A 21,154-nucleotide genomic window follows, 5' to 3' on the forward strand; every position below is an offset into this window, starting at 1 on the left:
ATACATCGCCGTCAGCGGGGACACTGTCCCGTAAAAAACTAAATAAAAAGAAACAACCTACAATAACGCTGATTTTATTTGAGGAACAAGGCTTTTTCAGGACAAAACGGGCAAAGCAATCTCAAAGGGACAGTGTCAGTGTTTTAGAGAACGGCCTCACAACCGAATATTACCGTGGCTATATTACAAGACTCGAGACACACACACACACACACTCTCTCTCTCACACACACAAACAATACCCATGCACACGATAATACATGAATGCACACTCAATATCTCACAGGTGAAAGCTTTCATTCCCCTCTGCTGAAGCCTCAGGCAATGTGTTCACCCCAGCAAACAGAGCATGATCTCCCTTCCTCTTGTTCTCGCCGGCTCTGTGTGAACACATGGAGTGTGTGTGTTTACGTGTGTGTGTGTGGACGCGCACACGCGTGTCAACGGATGCCTGTTTGTGTTGTTGTGCCAATAAAAGCTCCGGGGCGGATTAGCGAAGCAAGGGGCATGGGAAGGAGGGGTGACGCCTCTAATATTAAGTGACAAATGTGCTCCTTCAGAAGAATAAACTTTTTTTATCTGACATTACTGCCTTCCCCTCAGCTAAACGTTTAGGGGGAGCTGCTATACATTGAGTTGCTGCATCCAGAAACAGACCAGAAAATGCACTTAAAGTATCCAGGATCAAGCATCCAGTGAAAGTGAGGCACATTTAGTGTCTTTGCCATCGTGGCTATTACACTTTTGGTCACTGTATTAGTGAAAACGCATCCACACAATCTTCTTTGAAATCACACAAAACTCTTTTATTCTACGTTTTCCTCGACAGACACAGAAGACAAAGTTTTATTTCTTGTTTGCGGCATTAACGCCATCAAGGGGCGACGCCGCCCGGCCGTGTTATCGTTGACAGTTAAGTGTGTACCGAAGACCTTTCCTTTCTTTTAGTGACTCTTTACATCTGAAGACGACTAACTGGAGTGAAGCGGCTCAGCTTATCATCATCATCATCATCCTCCTCCTCCTCCTGCCGCAGAATCACCACAGACGCCGCTTCGCCCTGTCCGTCTGCGCGGTGAATCTGTCGTTCTTTTGTTCATTATTCGACTGCAAATAAACAGACGGGTCGGTGCCAGACCGCTTCATGAAAAATTGTGGATCACTTAGATCCTCCCTCTTCGCTAATAACTCCCTCAAGAGGATGGACCGGTCCGGCCAGTCTCTATTCAAAGCCCCGTGTGACTCCGAGGAAACGGCCGCCTGCTGTCGAGCGAGCGTCGCCCGAATACGTTATTAATTCTAATACAAGCTGCGGAGATTAGAGACAGGTTAGGGATTGTTTTTTTTAATGTTGTTCCCGGAAACAAAAGACTGTGGGTTTTTTTTATGTCCTGATTTTATTCGTGGGCCATAAGCGGGATTTAATTTCGCAGGATGGCAATGTTTGTTCATTATTATCAAACGTTCACAAAATAATTCTAGGAAGAAAGAAAACGACAAAAAGAAATTAACCCGGTGTTAAATTCTACTTTTGCTTTTTTGTTTGCGGCGCCACTGCGGTGTTAAACTGCAGATGTATTATATGGACAAGTGTGTGGACGAATAAAAAACCACGCACTATTACGCACGAAAAACAAAGTTGACAAGATGATCGTCAACATGTCCGGGCTCAGTGAACCCGATGCCTGCAGGCTTTTTTATCCGAGATGCTGTTAGAGTCGATGTTTGAAACTGTGCAGACAACGACAAGTCTCCTCTGAGGAAAGGCTCTCCCCGGGACTCTCAAACTAGGACTGCTCGCTGTTTCAAAGAGGATAAAAGCAGTGACTGTGAAAGCAGTGACTGTGATGTGCCGGGATCGGCTCCGGCCTCCATCGCTCCCACCTCTAATTCTCTCTGATCACACCAAAACGGAGCCAGGCCACGGAATTACCCAAAAATGTGTTTGGCACCTCCTGACGGGCAGAGCGCACCTGACTGTGATCGGGGCTCTGCCGGGTTCATGAAAACTAAGCCCTTCTGTGTCCTCCTCGAGCACGCAGAGCAACAACAAACCCACCGACGAAAATAACACATATATTTAATATTTAACCTGCCGTGATATCCTCCAACTTCACTACAGAGAATGCACATCTGTCAATTTGCTTCTTCCAAACATAAATACACACATCCATGGAAGCCGCTGCACAAATGCACGTATCCCCCCACAGCCCCTCACCCCCACCGGCCCTCTGAAAATAAGTTCCTGCACATGGCTGGAAGTAAAGAGATGGAAGAAGGACCGGGGCAAATATGGGTTGAGAAGAGAGAACAAGAGAGGGCAGGAGAGACGACTGGACAGAAGCAACGGAGGAGATCAGAGAGAATAACAAGCGGGGGAAAGGAAGAAATAGAGGGTTCAGTAGAGGACATAAACGCAGAAAAACATAGTGTCGGTGGAGGAAGACAGGAGGCGAGGAAAAGGGGTAAGATGGGCCGGGAGGGGACGGGGGTGGGGGGGATTTAGTTCAGCAAAGCAGGGCAAATAAATAAAATAAAAAAAATAAATAAAAAAAACAGGATCATAGGAGTTGAGAAAAGGTGAAAGATCAGGAGCGAGCTGGAGCAGATGAAATGCAGCTCGGCAGATAAGGAGTGGAGGGGATGGATCAGGAGGAGAGAGAGCCTCGGGCGGAGAGATGCAATCTTTGTACGAGACCATACACTCGAGTGGACAAAGCTTCTTGTGTGCCTGCCGTATCTCAGTGCTTATGGAAAGCTCTTTCTCGCGGCTGCACTGTTTGTCTCCAACCTTCCACACGAAAACAAAGTGGCGAAACATATTAATATTATATCCAGTATGTCTTTTTTTTTTTTTTGGTGAGAGAGGACATTGGGGGGGCGGAAAAAAGAGGGTCATCTCCCTGCCACGTCAGGTGATATCTTTACTCCGGTCTGTTCTCTCCCCTCCGGACAGCTCCGGTCCACGCCGCTGTCTCTCTGAAGGTCCTGGCGATACAGAGTCTAACCCGCTCGCTGTCCACCCGTTTTCATCGCCTCGTGGATTATCACGACTAACGACGTTCAAACCGAAGTGGACACGCGTCCTTTTTTATTCCGGTAACTCAGTTGCAGTTGTCAAACCCGCTACGAAAGGAAGTAGCACTAAGTATTTACTTTATCGGGCAATCTCCAATCTCTCCCTTTCCCAGCGTTAAAGCGTCCATTAACAGCAGGCTGATCGCCTCCTGAACGGTCACTCGTTTACAGGACGACTTCCAATCAGGCTTTTGTGGAAACCACGGTGCTGAAGCAGCCGCTCCAGAGTGGTTTGGGGAGGGGGGGGTGGAGGAAAGAATGATTCAGCTCCACGGCCCCGGTGACGAGGTTGATTGAAACGTCGTATCGGGTGGTGCTTTTCTAGCCACTCGCGGCGCTTCAACACCACGTCTCACTCGCTCATTCACACACTGATGGCAGTCCATCAGGACTTTCGAATCATTCGTACTCCACAGGCACAGCCTATTTGGGGGTTAAGCGTCTTGCGCGAGGATACATCGACTCGGACCGGCGGAGCCGGGGATCGAACCGCCGTTCCTGTGACTGAGCAACTGTCGCCTGCTTATTTACTCGGTTGGAATCAGATATGAAGGGAAGATGTTTCCGTGGCTCTCTCGGCAGTTCAACGTCTGTACATACTGAGCTGTGCAAGTATGTTTTCCCCCCATTTTAAGGAATAGATAAATATTGTTGGAGAGATGCTCATTGGTGTTTCTTGTTCATAGCTGGCTGAGAAGATCCACACCACCACCCCGTGCTGTGCATGAAATATGCAACGAGAGCAAACAGCTAGCCTGTCTCTCTTTAAAGTTTACAACTCTTTCCATTAACACCTCTTCAGCTCTCTGATTACTAATTTATGACTTGTTTGTTCAATCCCCACACAAACAGAAGAGAGGAAGAAGACAGAGAACAAGTGGATGGATTCCAGCGAGGAGGTTACACCACACAAAGTCAGTGCCTTAAACCCTTTAACTGCCAGGACCCCCCCCCCCCCCTCCTCACCTTCCCTCCCATGTTTTCCTATTTAAAATAGAAACAAGAAAACATCTGTCTTAAGTCCTCTTTCACATCCCACCTACCAGTTGCGTGAGTGAGGCCCCAGACCTCCTGGCCATAAATATCAGTCTTGTTCCAGACCAGCCTGTGGACCAGGCCAGGCCCGGCGGGATACCAGCGCTGGTACAACCTCCCCTGGACCGATGCGCGGACATGCACTTTGGAGAGACCGCCCAGTGGGGAGATTGGGGACAACAGCGAGGGAGGCGTGAGGAGGATCCTAAGCAGAGCGAGGTAGCCTGCGGAACGGGTGCTCAAATAGCTCAGCTTCAAAAAGGCTCCGGGGATTGAAACTTCCTCCTGTACTGCCTAGGGAGGAGGAGAGAGGGAGCAGAGCGAGAAACACAAGTGGAGGAATTATATAAAAGGAAGAAAGGTGTTGTATCATTACTTTGCTTTCTATAATAATGAGCTGACAGGCGGGTTCAGGAACATGCGGCTCGCAACAGTAAAGTGCAGGGAGCACAGCGAATATGTCACGATGAAGAATGTTTTCATGAATACTTTTTTTAAAAACTGAATGAATAATGATATCTGTCTGCATCCATGAAGGTTTTTCTTTATAAGAAAATGTCTATATCCTAAATCCTTAGCAAATAAAAAGCTCATTTCTCTAATAAACGGTAAACTAGCTGCTGCAGCAAACAGGGATTCATCCTGTATGGTATTTCTCTTGGCTTGAATCCGATACTGTTTGAGTACCTTAAATCACATTATCTCTAAGACGACTATCTCCAGCACATTTTTCCTCTGAAGTCGAAAGGTTTAGGTTCAATTTTTTATTTTTTTTTACACAGGTGAGCACAGTGGGCGTTATTAAGCTTAAAGGGAACACTAAGTACTGCTCTTCCAGTTCTTTTCTTTTGCAGCCTTGTTTGTACTGAGGTGTTATTTGTCATGAGGATAAGATGTTCCTTCATTTTGACTATGTGTTCATTCCCAATCTCATCACATTTTGTGAAACGAGCTTGAACTTGTGCAGATGATGTGATGTGTAAGCAACAAAAGCACTCAGCTTTGCCACAAAAGGATTGTGTTACCAAGGCACATGACATGCTATTCAGTCTATCACGTGTCCAGGTAACAAGAAAATAACTCTCTGTGTCCCGGGAATTTTAGTTGGAACTGAAATGAGGTCGGGTTGAGGTTTTCGGTTATTATAAAAGGAAAGAAAAATGTACAAAAAAAAAATCTTTGGGAGTCACGTCTGAGGGTAAATATATAATCACCAGTCTGACCTCCGCACCTGACTTTCAGCCAGCTAATTTGCTTTTGTGGTGGAGAAGGATAGGAATGGAGTGCTAATTTGCATTGAGCTCCTTCCTTATTTGCATGATGCAAATAGGAATTGAGCTAAATTTGCAAAACTCAGTGAGACCGGGATGGTTTGTTGCCGAGCTGTAACAAATTGAGCTGGAGCTTCCTTCTTTACTGCCTGTCGTCTGCAGACATGAAGAAGCGTACATCGTTACATTTTATATAGACGAGTGACGACGTGCTCGGCTCTGCCTGCAGATCCCTGATGCTGAGCCTCCCCCTGTAGCGACGTTCGCTTTGTTTATTCAAAGTTTAATAATACTGAACATCCGGCAAGTGTTAAGCAGATCTGACGGATGGTTCTTGATGCATGCAAAGGGCAAACCAACTAGAGATTACTTGCTTTGTCATTAGACTTTCTGATTGTATTGAGGTTTAGTTTCGCACCTGCAGCTCCGGCACCGCCGGCCCCTTCTCCGCACACGCTCCCGTGTATCTGGGCAGCGGATAGGGCAGGACCAGCGGGTAGGGACTCAAAACACTCCGGATGTCACACGTGGGGGTTGGGGATTCCTCCCTGGACATGGTCACCTGATCCAGAACCAGGAAGTTGTTGTTTGGCGTCCAGATGGTGCGCGTCTGCGGCAGGAAGGGCGGGCGCTGGAACATCAGGGTCATAGACATCGCGCCCAAGGTCACCAGGTCAAAACTAGAGTTGAATAACAGTAAGACAGAATATGATTGGAGTGCAAGGGAAATTATTAAAACAAAGCAGACATTTTTCTTCGTTTTTTTGTGTGCATATTTTGTGTGTGGATGTCTGTACCTTCCATCCTGCCTGCTGATAGTGTAACCGTACTCTGGATGCTGGGGGAAGGTGATGTTGACTCCAACCAGAGGCGAGCCGTCGTGCAAGGCGACGCTACCTCGAATCACAGCCACTCGGCTGGAAAAAACAACGACAGGAAGCCGAGAGAGAGAGAGAGAGAGAGAGAGAGATAGCGATAGAGAGAGATAGAGAGAGAGACAGAGAGAGATAGAGAGAGAAACAGAGAGAGAGGGAGAGAGAGACACCAAGAAAGGGGAGAGATGCCTGGTTTACAATGATAGAGAACATAATGACTGTTTGAAGAGAGAGGCATATTGTGCGGAGCGACCTTGTGTGTGCAGAAATAGCAAAACTGCAGTTATTCTGCTCAGTACAATTCTCTTCTTTAGCACAACAAAATCTGCCAGATTGCCAGGATACAAGGACCGTAAATATAGCTTCACCTACGGTAAAACCTTTCAACACCCTGTTACATAAAGAAAAAAAACTTCTGCATCATGTTTATATTACAGTGACAGTGGTACCTGCAGCAGAATGGGCTGCGTTGTTCTTTAAATAGACCTTCAACTATCAGTCACAATCAGACTGTTTTGAAATATCCATCTTGATTTTGCAGGTAAAGTGTGAAATACACTCCTTGAATCTGGAATAATCGTTGCCCTGGTCAAATGAAGACAGACCGGGGATGACACCTGCGATGTACGCACACAATACGCCTACACAAGCACACACACACATTCATTGACGGAGCCTATCTGTTACTCCAGAAGAGGGATAAATGAAGGACGGCGAGGTTTCTCCGGGTGGCTGCGTTGCCCCGTTTGTTACTCCTGTCCTGAAAGCTGCCATCGATTTCTCCTCTGAAAAACTGCCACATAATTAATTTATTTGTTTATTCTACAAGTGAACCGGGGAGAGAGAGGTGGGAGCGAGGGGGGGCACGCACTTTGCCATTTTTCAGAGATGCATCACTTCTCGTTTGCTGAACCAAACTTTCTAGGTCATCATCTCGCCGGTGATGTATATTTCCTCTGTTAGATGGAAGTGAGCGGGCCGCTGAAAAATTAATGGGGGACACCCGAATGACTGGTGAAACCGAACGACATTAATATGTAACAAACAAATACTCTAATGCAGTTGTAGCCTGACACTGATAACCGGGGACGATGTGCTGCCGTGCATCCGCCCGGATCTCCTGGGGAACACAGATCACCAAGACGTGTGCGCGGACATGAAAAGCCTCATTCACATGCAAACACACACGCTTTCATTAAACAAATAATAGACGACGGACGAACCGATGCATTAATACAGATGCGTTTACTCCATTATCCGCAGCTCCTGTCTTTCCCGCACCGGCTATATAGGAGGACGGCTCAAGGACGCGCGGGCGCGCTAAACAAACACCTGAAGGTGTTTGGCATGCCCGTGCAAACAGAGAGCGCGCCGGCACACACCTGGTATCAAAGGGCACTTCTCCGGGGAGAGTGTGCGTGGCCGCCTTGCCCAGGAGGAAGCGTATGCGGCGGTAGAAGCTGTGAGCGTGCGTGCTGGTGGGCGGCGGGGACGCGATGACGGGCGGCGGGCTCTGCTGCAGCAGGGCCAAGGGGTCGGCCGAGCCGTGACACAGGGGGTCCGAGCCGCAGCTCAGCTGCTCGCAGCAGTCCGGGTCCACGCAGTCCATGAGGCCATCTAAAGCAGACAGGAAGTGAAACATTAATAAAATACGTTGAATAAAATACACACACACACACAAACACACAAAAAGCAGTGTTTTATGAGGAGTTGGTTGTTTAGAGGGGTGCTTGAATTGACAGAGTTAATATAGGCGAGACATTAACATCTTTAGTGTGCACAGCCAATAAAGGCTTTAATAGATTTAAGTGACTAAGGTGCTGAGAACACATTTCTGCTCTAAAGGCCAAGGTACTGTATATACATCCGCAGTGGAAAGACATGAAGAAGACGCCATTAAGACCTGCCAAGAAGTCATTTTTTACACCGCTTGGCCAGTGAGAAACTCTCCCGTGAGTAATCTCATCCACGACGAGGAACTGCACATGCACTATCAACGGCCACGAGTATCAATCAAAAGGAGAGCCATTAGGGGCCATCAGAGCACAATTATAGCATCCATTGTTATAAATCAGACCTGAATCTCCAGCGTTATTTGAATGCGGCCCACAAAAAAACTTCCGGGCGTAAACAATGAGCCGCGGATACAAACCAAGGCGGCAGGTAATGGGAGCCCGGCTGGCATTTGTGTTTCCTATTTCAAGCCTGTTTCTGAAAAGGCAGGAAGGCGTGCTGACATTTAAATGCATCTGACCACGGAGCAGGGAGCGAAAGGCCAACAATATTCTATTATAACCTCCTCCTACAAAAGGTAGCAGAGTACAATGGCTGATTCCATAAGATTCCCTACTTTAACTTGAAAGAACGCCACTAATTGAAATTCTAATATCACCATCATTAAAAAGGACGCACACGTTTTTTGGGGCTTATTATGCAGGTGTGGTTGTTTACCAGAGAGGAACAGCAATAATGTAGATTTTAAACGCATGTATTGCACATGAACATATATGATTACGCTGCCTGGTGTGGAAAAATGCAGTTGTTTTTTTTTTCTTCCAAGAGGAAGAACAATGCATTCGCTCCACTCACCCATCCAGGCGGAATAATTGAAACTCTTTCAGAGTTCCTCTTTATTCTCTGATTACTTGTGATAGCATCTTTCCATCTCTGTCTATCTTTAGAGACAAACAGATTGCTGAGGGAGACGGCTATGAGTGCCGACTGTATATGTGCCAATTAAGGGAGATGGCTGAATTGTGTGATTGAAAATTACGGTATCTGAAAAGCTGTGCAGAGAGGTGTGAGGATAGCAAGATAAGAGAAGCGTAAGTGGTCTCCATAAGGCTTTGTTAGTGAGTCTCTCTCAGCAAATCCATCCCTAAACTGAACAGTTTGATACCTACGGTGCATACACTTCATCAATATTCATACTGCATTACGAGTCACGCAGAATGCACTATGTATATTGCTTTTTGCACAGAGTGCTATTTATTGTAACGCAGAGAAAAAGCTGTCCGTTCCTCCACCCACACACCACCTCGACCTCCAATTCCCTTTTTCGTACAATCAGTTAGCTTAGCATAAAGAATGGAAGCTGTTCAAAGGGAAAAACAATCTACCTACGAGGATCTCTAAAGCTCACCGATTTAAAATCTCATTTATTTAATCCATACAAAACACCCACAAGAGCAATTTGTTTATTGGAGGGCTGTATGACGACTTCGAGGCTCCAGAAACCTTGTTATTTACATCCAAGGGGGCAGCAGGGTCAATCGTTTTGAACTTCTCATCTCGCTCTCTGCGGGAAACTATATTTCCTTTAATGTCAAATTATTCAGTTCAAAGCAACATTCTTTTTTCTTTTAAATCTGTAGTCTCCAAATCTAAGCTGGGATAACCTCCGATGACATCATTAGGTACACTCATTTCACATTTTACGACGCTGCAGGGCCACAGAAGGAATTATACAACAGTTTTCACAGGTTTTCATGCAAAAACCATCAGTGCCTAAGCTGCTGGCAGGCCTCAGTCCTGCTATGACTTGCTTCTTTTATTCAGGCCCTACTTTATAGTCCACCAGACATTTCTTATTGCCTGGCTCGGAGGTTATAATCCAGGGTAAGGGCATGTATTTCATGTTTTGAGCAGCCGTCTGCGCTGACTTTCTGAAGTGTCGGCTCAGTCAGTCATGCAGCTTTGGTAAACAATGTGCAGAAGGAGAAAAAAAAAGAAAAGAAACGGTTACATTGCAGCTATCAGCAGCACTCTGCACCAGCCGAAAAAAAAGGACTGTAAAAAAAAACCAAGTGTGTATGTGTTTGAGGTTTCCCGCTGCTGTGTGCACCAATTCAAAAGCCACTCACCAGAAAAACGTGGATCCATGGAACAACAACGAGGACGCTTCTACTCTAAACAATAGAGACACTACCTTGTTTGCTCTGACGGATTACAACACGGCTTAAAGGGGACGTCCATGATGGATATTTGATGCTTTCAAATGCAATGGGCACAGTTGAAAGTAACGCAGGGAACGCGAGCTACACCCTAAAAAAAAACGGGGGAGAAACAGCATCGCATGGGACCGCGGTGGCAGTGGAAATGAGTGCAGTGAAATGTTCCTTTCTTGTTTGTTCACCTGAGGATAGAACGACACAGCCACGAGGCTGAGCGACACACACCTCTCACCTGTCACCAAACACCTCGCAGCCAAAGCAGCAGAAATCTTTTCTGCATGGTTTGCTGTATTTAGACTTGAGAAAATTTCTCAGAGTGCCTTTTATCCTGGCAGGTGGTATGCATATTAGACATTTAGCTGTGATGAAGGAGGGGCGGGGGGGACCGACGTGCACACTGCGCACACACACACACACACACACACACACACACACATACATATTCAATATAATAATGACCAGCGGGAGTCTCGGCAGGATTTGGGACAGCACAGGAAGGATGCAGTGGGAGGAGCGACCAGGACGAGAAGAAATGAAAAGGAATGGACAATCTGCCACAAAAGAAAGAAAATGAAAAGAGGTACGAGGGAGAAAAAAAAGGGATGGAAAATGCTAGATGACGTGAGAATGTCACCTCCGTCGTTGTCTGTTCCATCGCTGCAGTCAGTTTCCATGACAACGCTGCATCCAGGCCCACTCCATCCCGCCTGGCAGACGCAGCGCCAGCCGCTCTGCTCCAGGGTACAGCGCCCGTGCCCGCTGCACAACCCTGGGCAGCCGTCTTGAAAAAAAAAAAAAGGTGTGACCCAGATGCACACGTGAACACACACACACATTTTGGGCATTCGTGAGCATGTCAGAGGAACAGAATGTAAAATCTTAAATAAAGAGGAATTACCTTTTACTACGACATCCAAGTCATGTGTAACTGTGAAAAGGGGGAAAAATAATGTGAGAAAGCACAAGTAACAGTGACACCTTTTTGCATCGTACAAATCAAAATATCACAAAGAATCATCCAACACTCCCACGCACAGACAGACAGACACACACACACACACACACACAGACACACACACAGACACACACACACACAGCTCACCAATGTTACAGTGCTCTCCCTCCCAGCCAGGCTGACAGATGCAGGTCCCGTCGTGGCACTGGCCGTGTTCTTCACAGCGAGGATGGCATGCTCTTTGGTCGCACGCAGCGCCAGTCCAGCCCTCCTCGCACTGGCACTGGCCCTCGGAGCAAACGCCATGGCTGCCACATGGCACCGGGCACAGCTCTGCCAAACAGGTGGGTTGGGAAGGAGGAGGAGGAAGAGGAGGAGGAGGAGGAGGAGGAGGGAAGGGGGGGAATCAAAGAAAAAGCGTGAGAAGAAAAATAAAAGAAAACAAAAAAGGGTGTGCGAGTTCAAGAGGGAGGAAAGGAGAATGGGAGGAGAGGGGCGCAAATGGAGGAATTGAGCGTAGGAAGAAAAGAAAAATGGTAAAAGAGGCACCGGGGACATGTATAAGGGAAAAAGTTAAAAAGAAAATTCTGAATTGGGGGTGAGACATCGGAGATAGGTGAGAGAGGAAAAAAAAACTAGCAATAGAAGAGGATAACCTCAGAGACTAAAAAAAGTCTACTTTCTCACAATACATAATCTTCCCACCTCTATTAGCTGAGCTCCCTGAAGGAGGGGAAGAGTGAATAGACTCATAATAACAGCCAAATGATTCGTATTTGCACCGCATATTTAAACTACAGGGACTCAAATTCAGCTCTATTATTCTTTTCTGACATTTTGATCAGATTTGGTAGGTATGTTAATACCCTTTCTCTCCCTTCATCTCTCCATCTTTGTCTCTGTCAGCTTTTTCTTTTCAGTATCCCTTTCCTCTCCCTCGCAACACCCGTTTGAATTTCGGCCCTCGTCTTTTATTTCCTCTTCTCCACGCTCCTCGCCATCGAGCTTCCCCTCTCTTGCTGCAGAGGCAAAGCCTCATCCATCAGTAAAGAGAGCAAAGTGCTGGAGGCACACAAAGACTACTTATCCAGCTGCAGTAAAAAGTTATTTCAATTTAAATATACATAGCATGGAGAGGGAGGAAAAAGTGGATTAAAGTTGGAGCGTTTTTCAGCTCTCTATTAGAATTACATTAGCTTAGCTATGCTTCAACAAGACCAGGACGCAGCATCGCAGGGTCCTTTTGATTAAAAGCCCGGCAGGTGGAGAGAGGCCGCTCATATCTCAGACACTCAGCCACGGTCTATCATTATCATGGGCAATATCACTATAATAAGGCGTGCATACACCTGAGAGCGGCGGCTAATGCCAATTGCCTGCAAATCATTGGTGTGCACGGTAAGGCGGATCCTTCCCCACCACCAGCGCTCAGTTATTGTGGCGGAAAAAAGAGGAAAATCAACGCTATAATGGCTATTTTCCTCTCTGTCAGTTCGCACTTCAAGGACAAGGACGCTCTCTCACTGTGTACTGCGTGCTGCATTCTATAGATTTGACACGAGAGAACACATGCTTCACTTTTCCCCTTTCACAACGGCGAACTCGCTGCCTTTTTTTTTTCCACACTGTCAGCGTAGAATAGCTGCCTATCGAAGTAGAGGCAGAGTTTGTGGAGTAGAAAAAGGAAAACTTTGGGTAGGTGTAAATGTAGGAAATCTTTTTATGGATACATCTAACAACCGCACACTGACTAATATGTAGCGCGCAGGTAGCGGGATCTGGAATAAACATCAGCAAGCTTTTAAATGCCAAGCCAAACGTTCCTCAGAGTAGCAGTCTCTGAAAGGACTCGCAGTGAGAAGTGAGAATAGAGGTCTTTTTTCTTTTCCTCCCCTCATTTAGCTGACGAGAATATGTGTGTGTGTGTGTGTGTGTGTGTGCATATGTGTATATGCGTGTAGCACTATAAATGTGCAGCAAAGTGAGTGCTATTGCAAGTGGGTGGCTCCAGAGCGTCATGAGGAGAAATCTCATTTACGACCAGCATGAACAGAGTGAAGAAATCCACATGCATGCACACACATTTCACAGAGTGGCTCTGGTCCATATTTCTCTCTTGTGTCTATCAAAGCCCCAGAAAATAGTATCTGGCAAGACCATGCACGCTAACACTCGCATCCTCGATATGTGTAGTGGTGATTTCTTGTGCGTTTTTGTTGTTGGTAGTGTTTTTCTGTGGCAACAACAAAGACCCTTCAGGTCTTACCGGTGTAACAGTCCGGTCCGGTCCAGTTGGGCTGGCAGGCGCAGGCGTCCGACTCGGGCAGATAGGTGCCATGTCCTGAACACTGCTCCTGACATGCTGGCAGCGGGTCATCACAGCTCACTCCTGCCCAGCCTGCCGAGCACACGCACTCCCCGCGCACGCACACGCCGTGCCCGCCGCACTGTGGGTCCGCGCAGTCCACTGCAGAGAGAAAAGGACAAAAGGAAGAGCGAGTCAGAAGTGAAAGGATGGATGGGAGGGTGCAGTGAGGAGGAGAGGGGGGGGTTGAGTGGGGTGCCGGCCTCATTATAATCATCAGTTCACCGAGTATGAAAGCAGTGTTCTTTGCATCCCATCCAGGAGTTAACCACCCCGGCTACAATCCCTGTATCTGTTCCACAACATTACACTTCATAGGACACTTAGAACTGAGGCTTTGATAAGGGGGAAAAATGAGTTGGTGTGTGTGTGTGTGTGTGTGTGTCATGGTGGTCCGCGCTTCGCTGTGTTAGTGTGTGTAATTACAGCTCTGAGCGCCAAGCCAAAGCTCAGCACAGTTCAGCTCAGCTCAGCTCCGGCGCTCAAGGTCAAACACCTGATTTAGTCTCTGCAGGCCGAGATACCGGAGGCAACAGCAGGGCGGTCGGTCTCTGGGACAGCTGTGCCATCAGGTTATCGTCAAGTGTAACATCATAATTGTTTTAGATATCATGACTTTGTTTGTTTTGGCTAATTTATTGGATGGTTTTTACAATGGACAGCTGCGAGGGGAGGTTGTGACAAAGGCCCACAGCTGGTTTTCTGGACAACAGTGAGGTGCCGGAGAGACACCTGAATCATTTATGATCTGGTCTTTTCAACCCATTTTTACTCTTTTTACTTAAGTTAACATCTTGGCTACAATAACATAACAGTATTTACAGGCAGTGATACAATTTGAAGTTGTTTAGGCTTTTGGTAGTGACATTACAAGCCATATATATATATACATACATATATATATACACATACATATATACATACTACATACATACATACATACATATATTTATATATTTACATATATATATATATATTTACATACATACATACATACATATTTACATACATATATATATACATACATACATACATACATACATATATATATATACATACATACATACATACATACATACATACATACATACATATACATACATACATACATATATACATATACACATACGTGTGTGTGTGTGTGTGTGTGAGTATAGGTTTTCTGCATTCTTTGGATCTAAAGAGGAAATGTTGCCATGGCGCTCCCTGCATCATGAAATCTCATGCTGAAGTAGCTGCCCGCTGCTTCTGTTTGCACAGAAATCATGAACATACTCGCAACAATCACCGTGATTGCGAAGGTTTTTTGCAAAAATAACAACGTTAATCCTTGATGGTCATCAATTGAAAGAGAGAGTTGTGTTGCAGAGTCCAGCATTATGTATGATTTCTGTGAATATACAACGATGACGCTGTCAAGATTAGAAGCAGTTTATTTATATAATTATAACCCAAACCCCGACGCTAAATTGATGCAGACTGCACCAATTTGGTTCGAAGATAAACATTTTGTAAAAATTAATATATAATGTATAATGTATATATATATATATATATATATATGTTCATAATAAAACTATACTTTCCAAGTAGCTTTCCCAGCAGTGGTTCTGGCTAAACTGTTAGCAACATGAGCGTACATGATGAGTCGTGTTTCTGTCCACCGCCTGATATTCACTCTCCTTCCCGCTCTGTTTTGGTCTCCACCGACTCAGCTAAATATCCCATTGTATTCACTACTCATTCAATATCTTGGTCTGGCTTCCATTCGGTGGTAAGAAGTGAAACACTTAAGCATGTTTTCATGTTTTTATATTTTGAGAGTTTTCCCTTTGCCTGAATGATGGTCTTAGAATAGAGGGTGCTGTGTATGCTCTACAGATTGCCTTAAGAGGTAAATTTGTAATTTGAGATTTGTGGTTTTGTGCTGTGTGAATTTTAAATTGACATGACTGATTCCTCTTCCATGCAGCTGAGGGGGTCTGCAGTCGGGTGATAATTCTCTGTGGGCTTGACACCGTGAGAGACCCGTGTAGAATCACACAGTCATTTCACCCATTGTCAGTATAAAAATATTGATTAGTGCAGCTTTGAATTTAACGCTTACCTTCAGCAAAAAAAAATAGCTCAGACGGATATTTAAACATGCAAAAGTGGAGCCGCCTTCATTGTTGTGCAGGTGTGATATCACAAGGTGTGCATTTCGTCTTATGAGAGAGGATAAAAACGTCTTACCTTGTTCACAGTTAACCCCTTTGTAGGCCGGACCACAGATGCAAATTCCCTGGATGCAGGAGCCGTGGTTGGAGCAGGTGGGGTCGATGCACTGACCTTCCTCCACGTTACACTCTGCCCCCTTCCACCCGGCCAGGCACACACACCTCCCTTTCTCGTACACACCGTTGCCGCTGCACAACACGGGGCATGAATCTGCAACAGGACAAACACAGATTACGGCCACGCACTCGGTGGCACACACACACACACACACATGCAAAGAACACACAGGCGCGCGTGCGCACACACACGTGCACGCAGTACTGCAGTATATTAGCCGGCCGACCGCAGTAACCTGCCGCGAAAGGAGCTACGCTCTCTTATCTCAGCTGGTGCGCGGATTCAGCAAATCCTCAAGCAGCCTCTGTCTCCCTTTCTTTTTTCTCTCACACACACACACACACGCTTGTCCGCACGTAAAGACACACACACACGTACACTCCAGCTTATCCCTCACGCTGTTTCAATTTACTCAAGCACCACCTGAGCCCGGCTACCACAGCAACCCAGAAATCGCAGAAAATCCCCCCCATGAACGTCACCTCGCTTACTCTGAACGGGCCGTGAAAACAATCGTGAAAACGGAGCATTAGAGGTTTATGGAACGAGGGTGGAAAAAGCGCCGCCATCTCCATGCAGGGATGGAGAGCCGTGTGGCTAATGTAATGACAGCCAGGTGGAATAAAGTCAGTGAGTGTCTGAGGACGCACTGACAGTTACACTCCAGTTAGACTCCTCATTGCAGCTGGAGGAGGCGCGGCAGCTCCAGACTTCAAAAGGATTAAAAAGACGATCCAGGACGGACGCCTTTTTTTTTTTTTTTTTTTTCATTTTTGTAATTCTCCGGGAGAATTTTGCAGCGAAAGCCCCGGTGCGTTCATGCGTGCGGGCACGTGCTATGTGTTTGTTTGATCCTTTGTTAAATCTAACACTCTGCACCCCACAGTTATAAATTCACACTTCACTTCTTCTTTTTTTCTTTTTTTTACAGCTCTTGCCAAAACTTGCTGTCTAACTTTTCAAAGGCAGAATATTATCGAGCGGGCAAATGAGCGAGGATGAGAGGGGAGCGAATGAATAAATGATGAGCGTAAATAAATCATGGAATGTGATATTATATCAGCTGTTTCTACACAAGGAGACTGATACAACTACAATAATTTTTACAAAGAACGACAGAGGCAGGGCGACAGAGCGAGAGAGAGAGAGAGAGGTGGAGAGAAAGCAAGTGGGAGGGAGAAGCTACAGAGACTGCAGCTGCAGGATGATGGTCTATGTTTTGAAACCAACAGCAACATCACGAGTATTGCCTGTGTAGCCAAACGGGAGCTTATTTCTCCGTGCCACACAACGCCATTGTTATTCCACTCCACACGTTTTGGAAGTGTGAAGGTGCTGTCAATAGCACTTCTTGCAAATGTATAAAATTAACATCTACGTGGCGACGTGCCCTTTGAGTTGCTGGAAGGCTTTTAATGTGAAACATTTGTGCAGGAAGTGTTATGTTGTAGTTTTTTTTTTTTTTGTGACAGTACAGCTGAACACCGTCTGAAAAATGGAAATGACGGCAAATAGGTGGTAAATTAAAACATGATGCCGATTTCTGCGGAGGAGGAACTCAGAAAGTGTACGTGACTCAGTTGCTGCACTAATTTAATTGGTGATGTGTAAATGTAGGTTGTACTGAATTTTTAATTCATTAAAAGCAAACAGCGTCAACAACGAGAGCACATCAGAAAACAGGGAGAGGTCTAACTTAGCTACCATTAAGAAGACCTGATGCTCGCTGCAGTCGAGGTAAAGAATTGGGAGAATCGACAATACAAAGGCCTGTCGCTGTAAACAACCACTAATGGGCCGAAGGCGTATTAACGGCTGAAAATACCCCTTTGAAATGCACGATTTTCATCCTTTTTAATAATTTTTTTTAAAGAGAAACTGTACATCCATGATGATTTTAGAAAAAGGTGACAGTAGAAGTTAATGGTCTTTGGGCTGAGAGCCACGGAGAAGGTCGGGAGGTCAGAAAGGATTTGAGAGACATGCCAACACACACATCTCTTACCTTTGGCGCAGTCAGGACCCAGGAAGCCAGCGAAGCAGTGGCAGTGTCCGGCCACGCACTCTCCGTTTCCATTGCAGTCTGTGGAGCAGCCGTCCATTGAGTCTGCACAACCAAACACAAACATTCACAAACCAGACATGAAAGGCAGAGAGAGAGGGCAAGCAAGAGAGAGAGAGAGACAGAGAGAGAGAGACAGAGAGAGAGAGAGAGAGAAATAAAAAAAAACTTGAAAATGTTCCACATGTAACTCCATAAGCTGGCACAGCTCTCTGTTATTGAATGAGAGATCTGATAAGCAATGGATGGCTCCCCAGACTCAGGGGCTATATTAGATTAGTCTGATCCAGCTGCTATCACTCTCTGGGGAACGGCCAAGCACTCACTTACACTCAGTAGCACTAAGCACATTATACTGCATTACAGGTTGGAAACACACAGCGCACGCAAATTTACAAACATCAAGGCTTAATCAACAAACTGTTTACATGGACGCAGTTTGGAACGAGACTGAACCACATAAAAGTCCGACAGTGCCAGTGCACGAGTTAGCGGAGAAGGGCTAGCGCTGCGTCGCTATCGGAGCTACACCGCCGGCGCGGCGAGGATCAATGCGACGCTTGTTCCTACCAGTGCTTTGTCTCATCTGGAGACATGCATTTCATCACATCCTTCTGTGGGCAATGAGCATTTCATCACGTTCCTCAGCCGGACTTCAATTGGCTGCCTCCCTTTTCACCGCTCTCCTTTTCCTCCCATTGATATGTCCATCATGTCACGTCTCATTCTCCGGGTACAGACAGCGTGGCAGAGACAGATAAAAAAAAGGGAGAGCACTTTTAAGCCTTTTATGTTAGCTCCACTCCAGATGGAAGATTCTGCTGGAGGAGAGGCTGGCAAGAGTTGGGAATTTTGAACCGAGCTGCCGCTTGTCTTGTGCCAGGCGAGCTCTATCTAAAGCAAGATAGAGTAATTAAAATGGGTGTCGAGGATGTCATCCTTTATTTGACCCTGGGCTGTCCTGCTCGGCTCCTCTGAACGGGGGAGGGTGGGGGGGAGACACCGACTCCGGAGTCAAACCACTGCAGTCCCCTGGCTCGCTCTGTTCTGGGAGCATGGATGACAAATCCTTCTGTGGCATGGCTTGCTCTCCCTCCCGCCTGCCCGCCCGCTCACGCGCGCGCACACACACACACATTTACAAACACGTGCACGCAAAGTTATTATGTGACACTCGCCTTGAGGCGCGTGTGACACATGCTAATGAGACGGGCCCTGCCAGCAACCGGCAGCACGGCGTTATCCTCCACAGCGGAGCATCGCTACAGAAACCAAAGTCATTTTCACCTCCATCACCCGTCATCGTCACTCTGATGGAGAGGAGTGGCAATCATCTTTTCTCCCACACTGTCAGGAAGACTCACAAACCTTTCCCCTCGAATACGTCTCTTTCTCTCTTCGGGAAAAAAATATTCCTATACACAAAATTCCAATATCGTAACTGGCGCTCGACAGAAAAAAAACGCGTCTGCAAGGTCACCGGGTTGTTTTTTAATCCAGAGGAGGTGATTGATCCAGAAAGCTCTGAAGAATGTAAGGTTGGAAGCGTGAAATGTCAGGTCAACTATAAAGATCTCCAGGAAATGAACAGGTAATGTTAATTTTTGTTACAGTATTTATGAAATGGCCGCTCAACTAACTAGAAGCATCCAGCCGTGATCTTTTTTTGTTAAAAGCTCCATGCCGAAAAAAAAAAACTCCATATATATACAAAATATTAATATATATAAAGTGTGTGAGCATCCGTTAGATACAACCACTCGTTTTTTTTTCCACTGACAAAACCCTTTCCAGTTAGGAATCAGTCATGCCATAAGTTATTGCAGTTAAATGCTATTATAAAATGGGTGCTTCCAGCCAAGTGATCTGATTGGTCAAATAAGCATTGCAATTGTACTTTATGAGCCTGTAAAGTTTCAGCCGTGCTTTACGACCCTTGGGCTTTATGAATTTATGAAGGAAAAAAAAGGAAATGGCTGCTCAGCTAACTAGAAGCATCCAGCCGTGAGCTCTGCACTTTTCTTTTTGTTATTTTTTTTGTTTGTTTATCATCTTTGTTTGGTAAAAAAAAGTTCCAGGCATCTACGGCAAACTTTTTTTTCGGACTTTTTTTTTTGCTGGTCGTGGCGTAAAAGATATAATATTCAAGAGGACGTGTGATGACAGCTGAAGTGTAGCAATTATGCATAATTAATAGCCCTGCAGGAAGCACCACCACCACTCTCTGCCTGGGTAGAGGCTGAGTAGAATTAAAGAAGATGGGGCTGGAGTGGAGGTGGCGAAATGGCAGATATCATTAAGCCGGAGCTTTTGTGGGTCACATGTAAATGTCAATAATAGAGGAGGAGAAAGAGGTTTTCTTTGCACCTGCTGCTGTTTTTTTTCTGTACAGAATGGAAATGTTTGGAAAAATCCCATTTGAATTCACATAATGATATCTATTTTTAAACCAGCAGATGTTCTGCTCAACATTTTCATGATTATTTTTCCGCCAACATTGACATGCGACGGATTAAAACAATAGTTACAATCACTGAGAAATGACTGCAGAGTGTATAGTGTGTGTGTGTGTGTGTGTGTGTGTGTGTGTGTGGTGGTCAGTCAACAGATGACAGAACAACACAATGTCTTCTGACTGAAAAAGGTCAACTAACCAAACACTTGCTGTGTTGATTGTTGTCACACACCTTTCTTCTTTTTGCATTTTTGTTTTTTAACATTTATCGAGATCAGAGCATCGTGATCATCTATGACGGCGTTTTCTGTCACATGAAATACGCCGCAGTCCATGTTTGAGCACCAACACACAGGTCGTCCCCTTGTTTCTACGATAACAAGCATATTCTTCATCTCGTAGATTGTTTTCATATTCCTAGTGCTCTCATATATTCCCTCTTGTCTTACTCATACGTGCTATTGATTTCATCCTATTTTATTTATTTATTTCCACGACAGTCTTTTTTTTGCCGTCCTCTTATTTATACGCCGTCTTTTCTCCGTTGTATCCGGTTACTATTTGCTGCGGAAAAGCTCAATTTCCCGACAGAGATCCTCTCATTTCTCCCTCGTCTCCCCATGAAGCTCCACTCTGGGCGACAGCTCACCGTGTCTCTTATTAGGATTTATTGTACTGTAGCTCAGTGGTTTTGATTTTCTGCCTCTAAAAAACAGCGCAGAGTCTGTTTGTAGCCCTCGTTAGGGCTGTAAATGGGCAGTGAAATGC

At 45.7% G+C, this 21,154-nt stretch overlaps 1 protein-coding gene across 3 annotated transcripts in view; it reads right to left on the reverse strand.

The window, feature by feature from the left end:
* Nucleotides 1-21,154, reverse strand: part of tenm1 (teneurin transmembrane protein 1) — a 165,157-nt gene that overhangs the window by 50,184 nt on the left and 93,819 nt on the right. For all 3 annotated transcript variants that reach the window (XM_068583575.1, XM_068583566.1, XM_068583583.1), the window contains 10 exons: nt 17,875-17,976; nt 15,768-15,962; nt 13,434-13,634; nt 11,315-11,500; nt 11,111-11,140; nt 10,847-10,993; nt 7,642-7,876; nt 6,182-6,301; nt 5,803-6,064; nt 4,122-4,407 (listed from right to left, as the gene is read on the reverse strand). In XM_068583575.1, coding sequence (XP_068439676.1) covers nt 4,122-4,407; nt 5,803-6,064; nt 6,182-6,301; nt 7,642-7,876; nt 10,847-10,993; nt 11,111-11,140; nt 11,315-11,500; nt 13,434-13,634; nt 15,768-15,962; nt 17,875-17,976 — 1,764 coding nt within the window. The remainder of the gene's footprint in view (nt 1-4,121; nt 4,408-5,802; nt 6,065-6,181; nt 6,302-7,641; nt 7,877-10,846; nt 10,994-11,110; nt 11,141-11,314; nt 11,501-13,433; nt 13,635-15,767; nt 15,963-17,874; nt 17,977-21,154) is intronic.

This window comes from Clinocottus analis, unplaced genomic scaffold, assembly GCF_023055335.1.
Source record: "Clinocottus analis isolate CAN_PGR_092001 unplaced genomic scaffold, fCliAna1.0.p SCAF_10, whole genome shotgun sequence".
Taxonomy (NCBI): Eukaryota; Metazoa; Chordata; class Actinopteri; order Perciformes; family Cottidae; genus Clinocottus; species Clinocottus analis.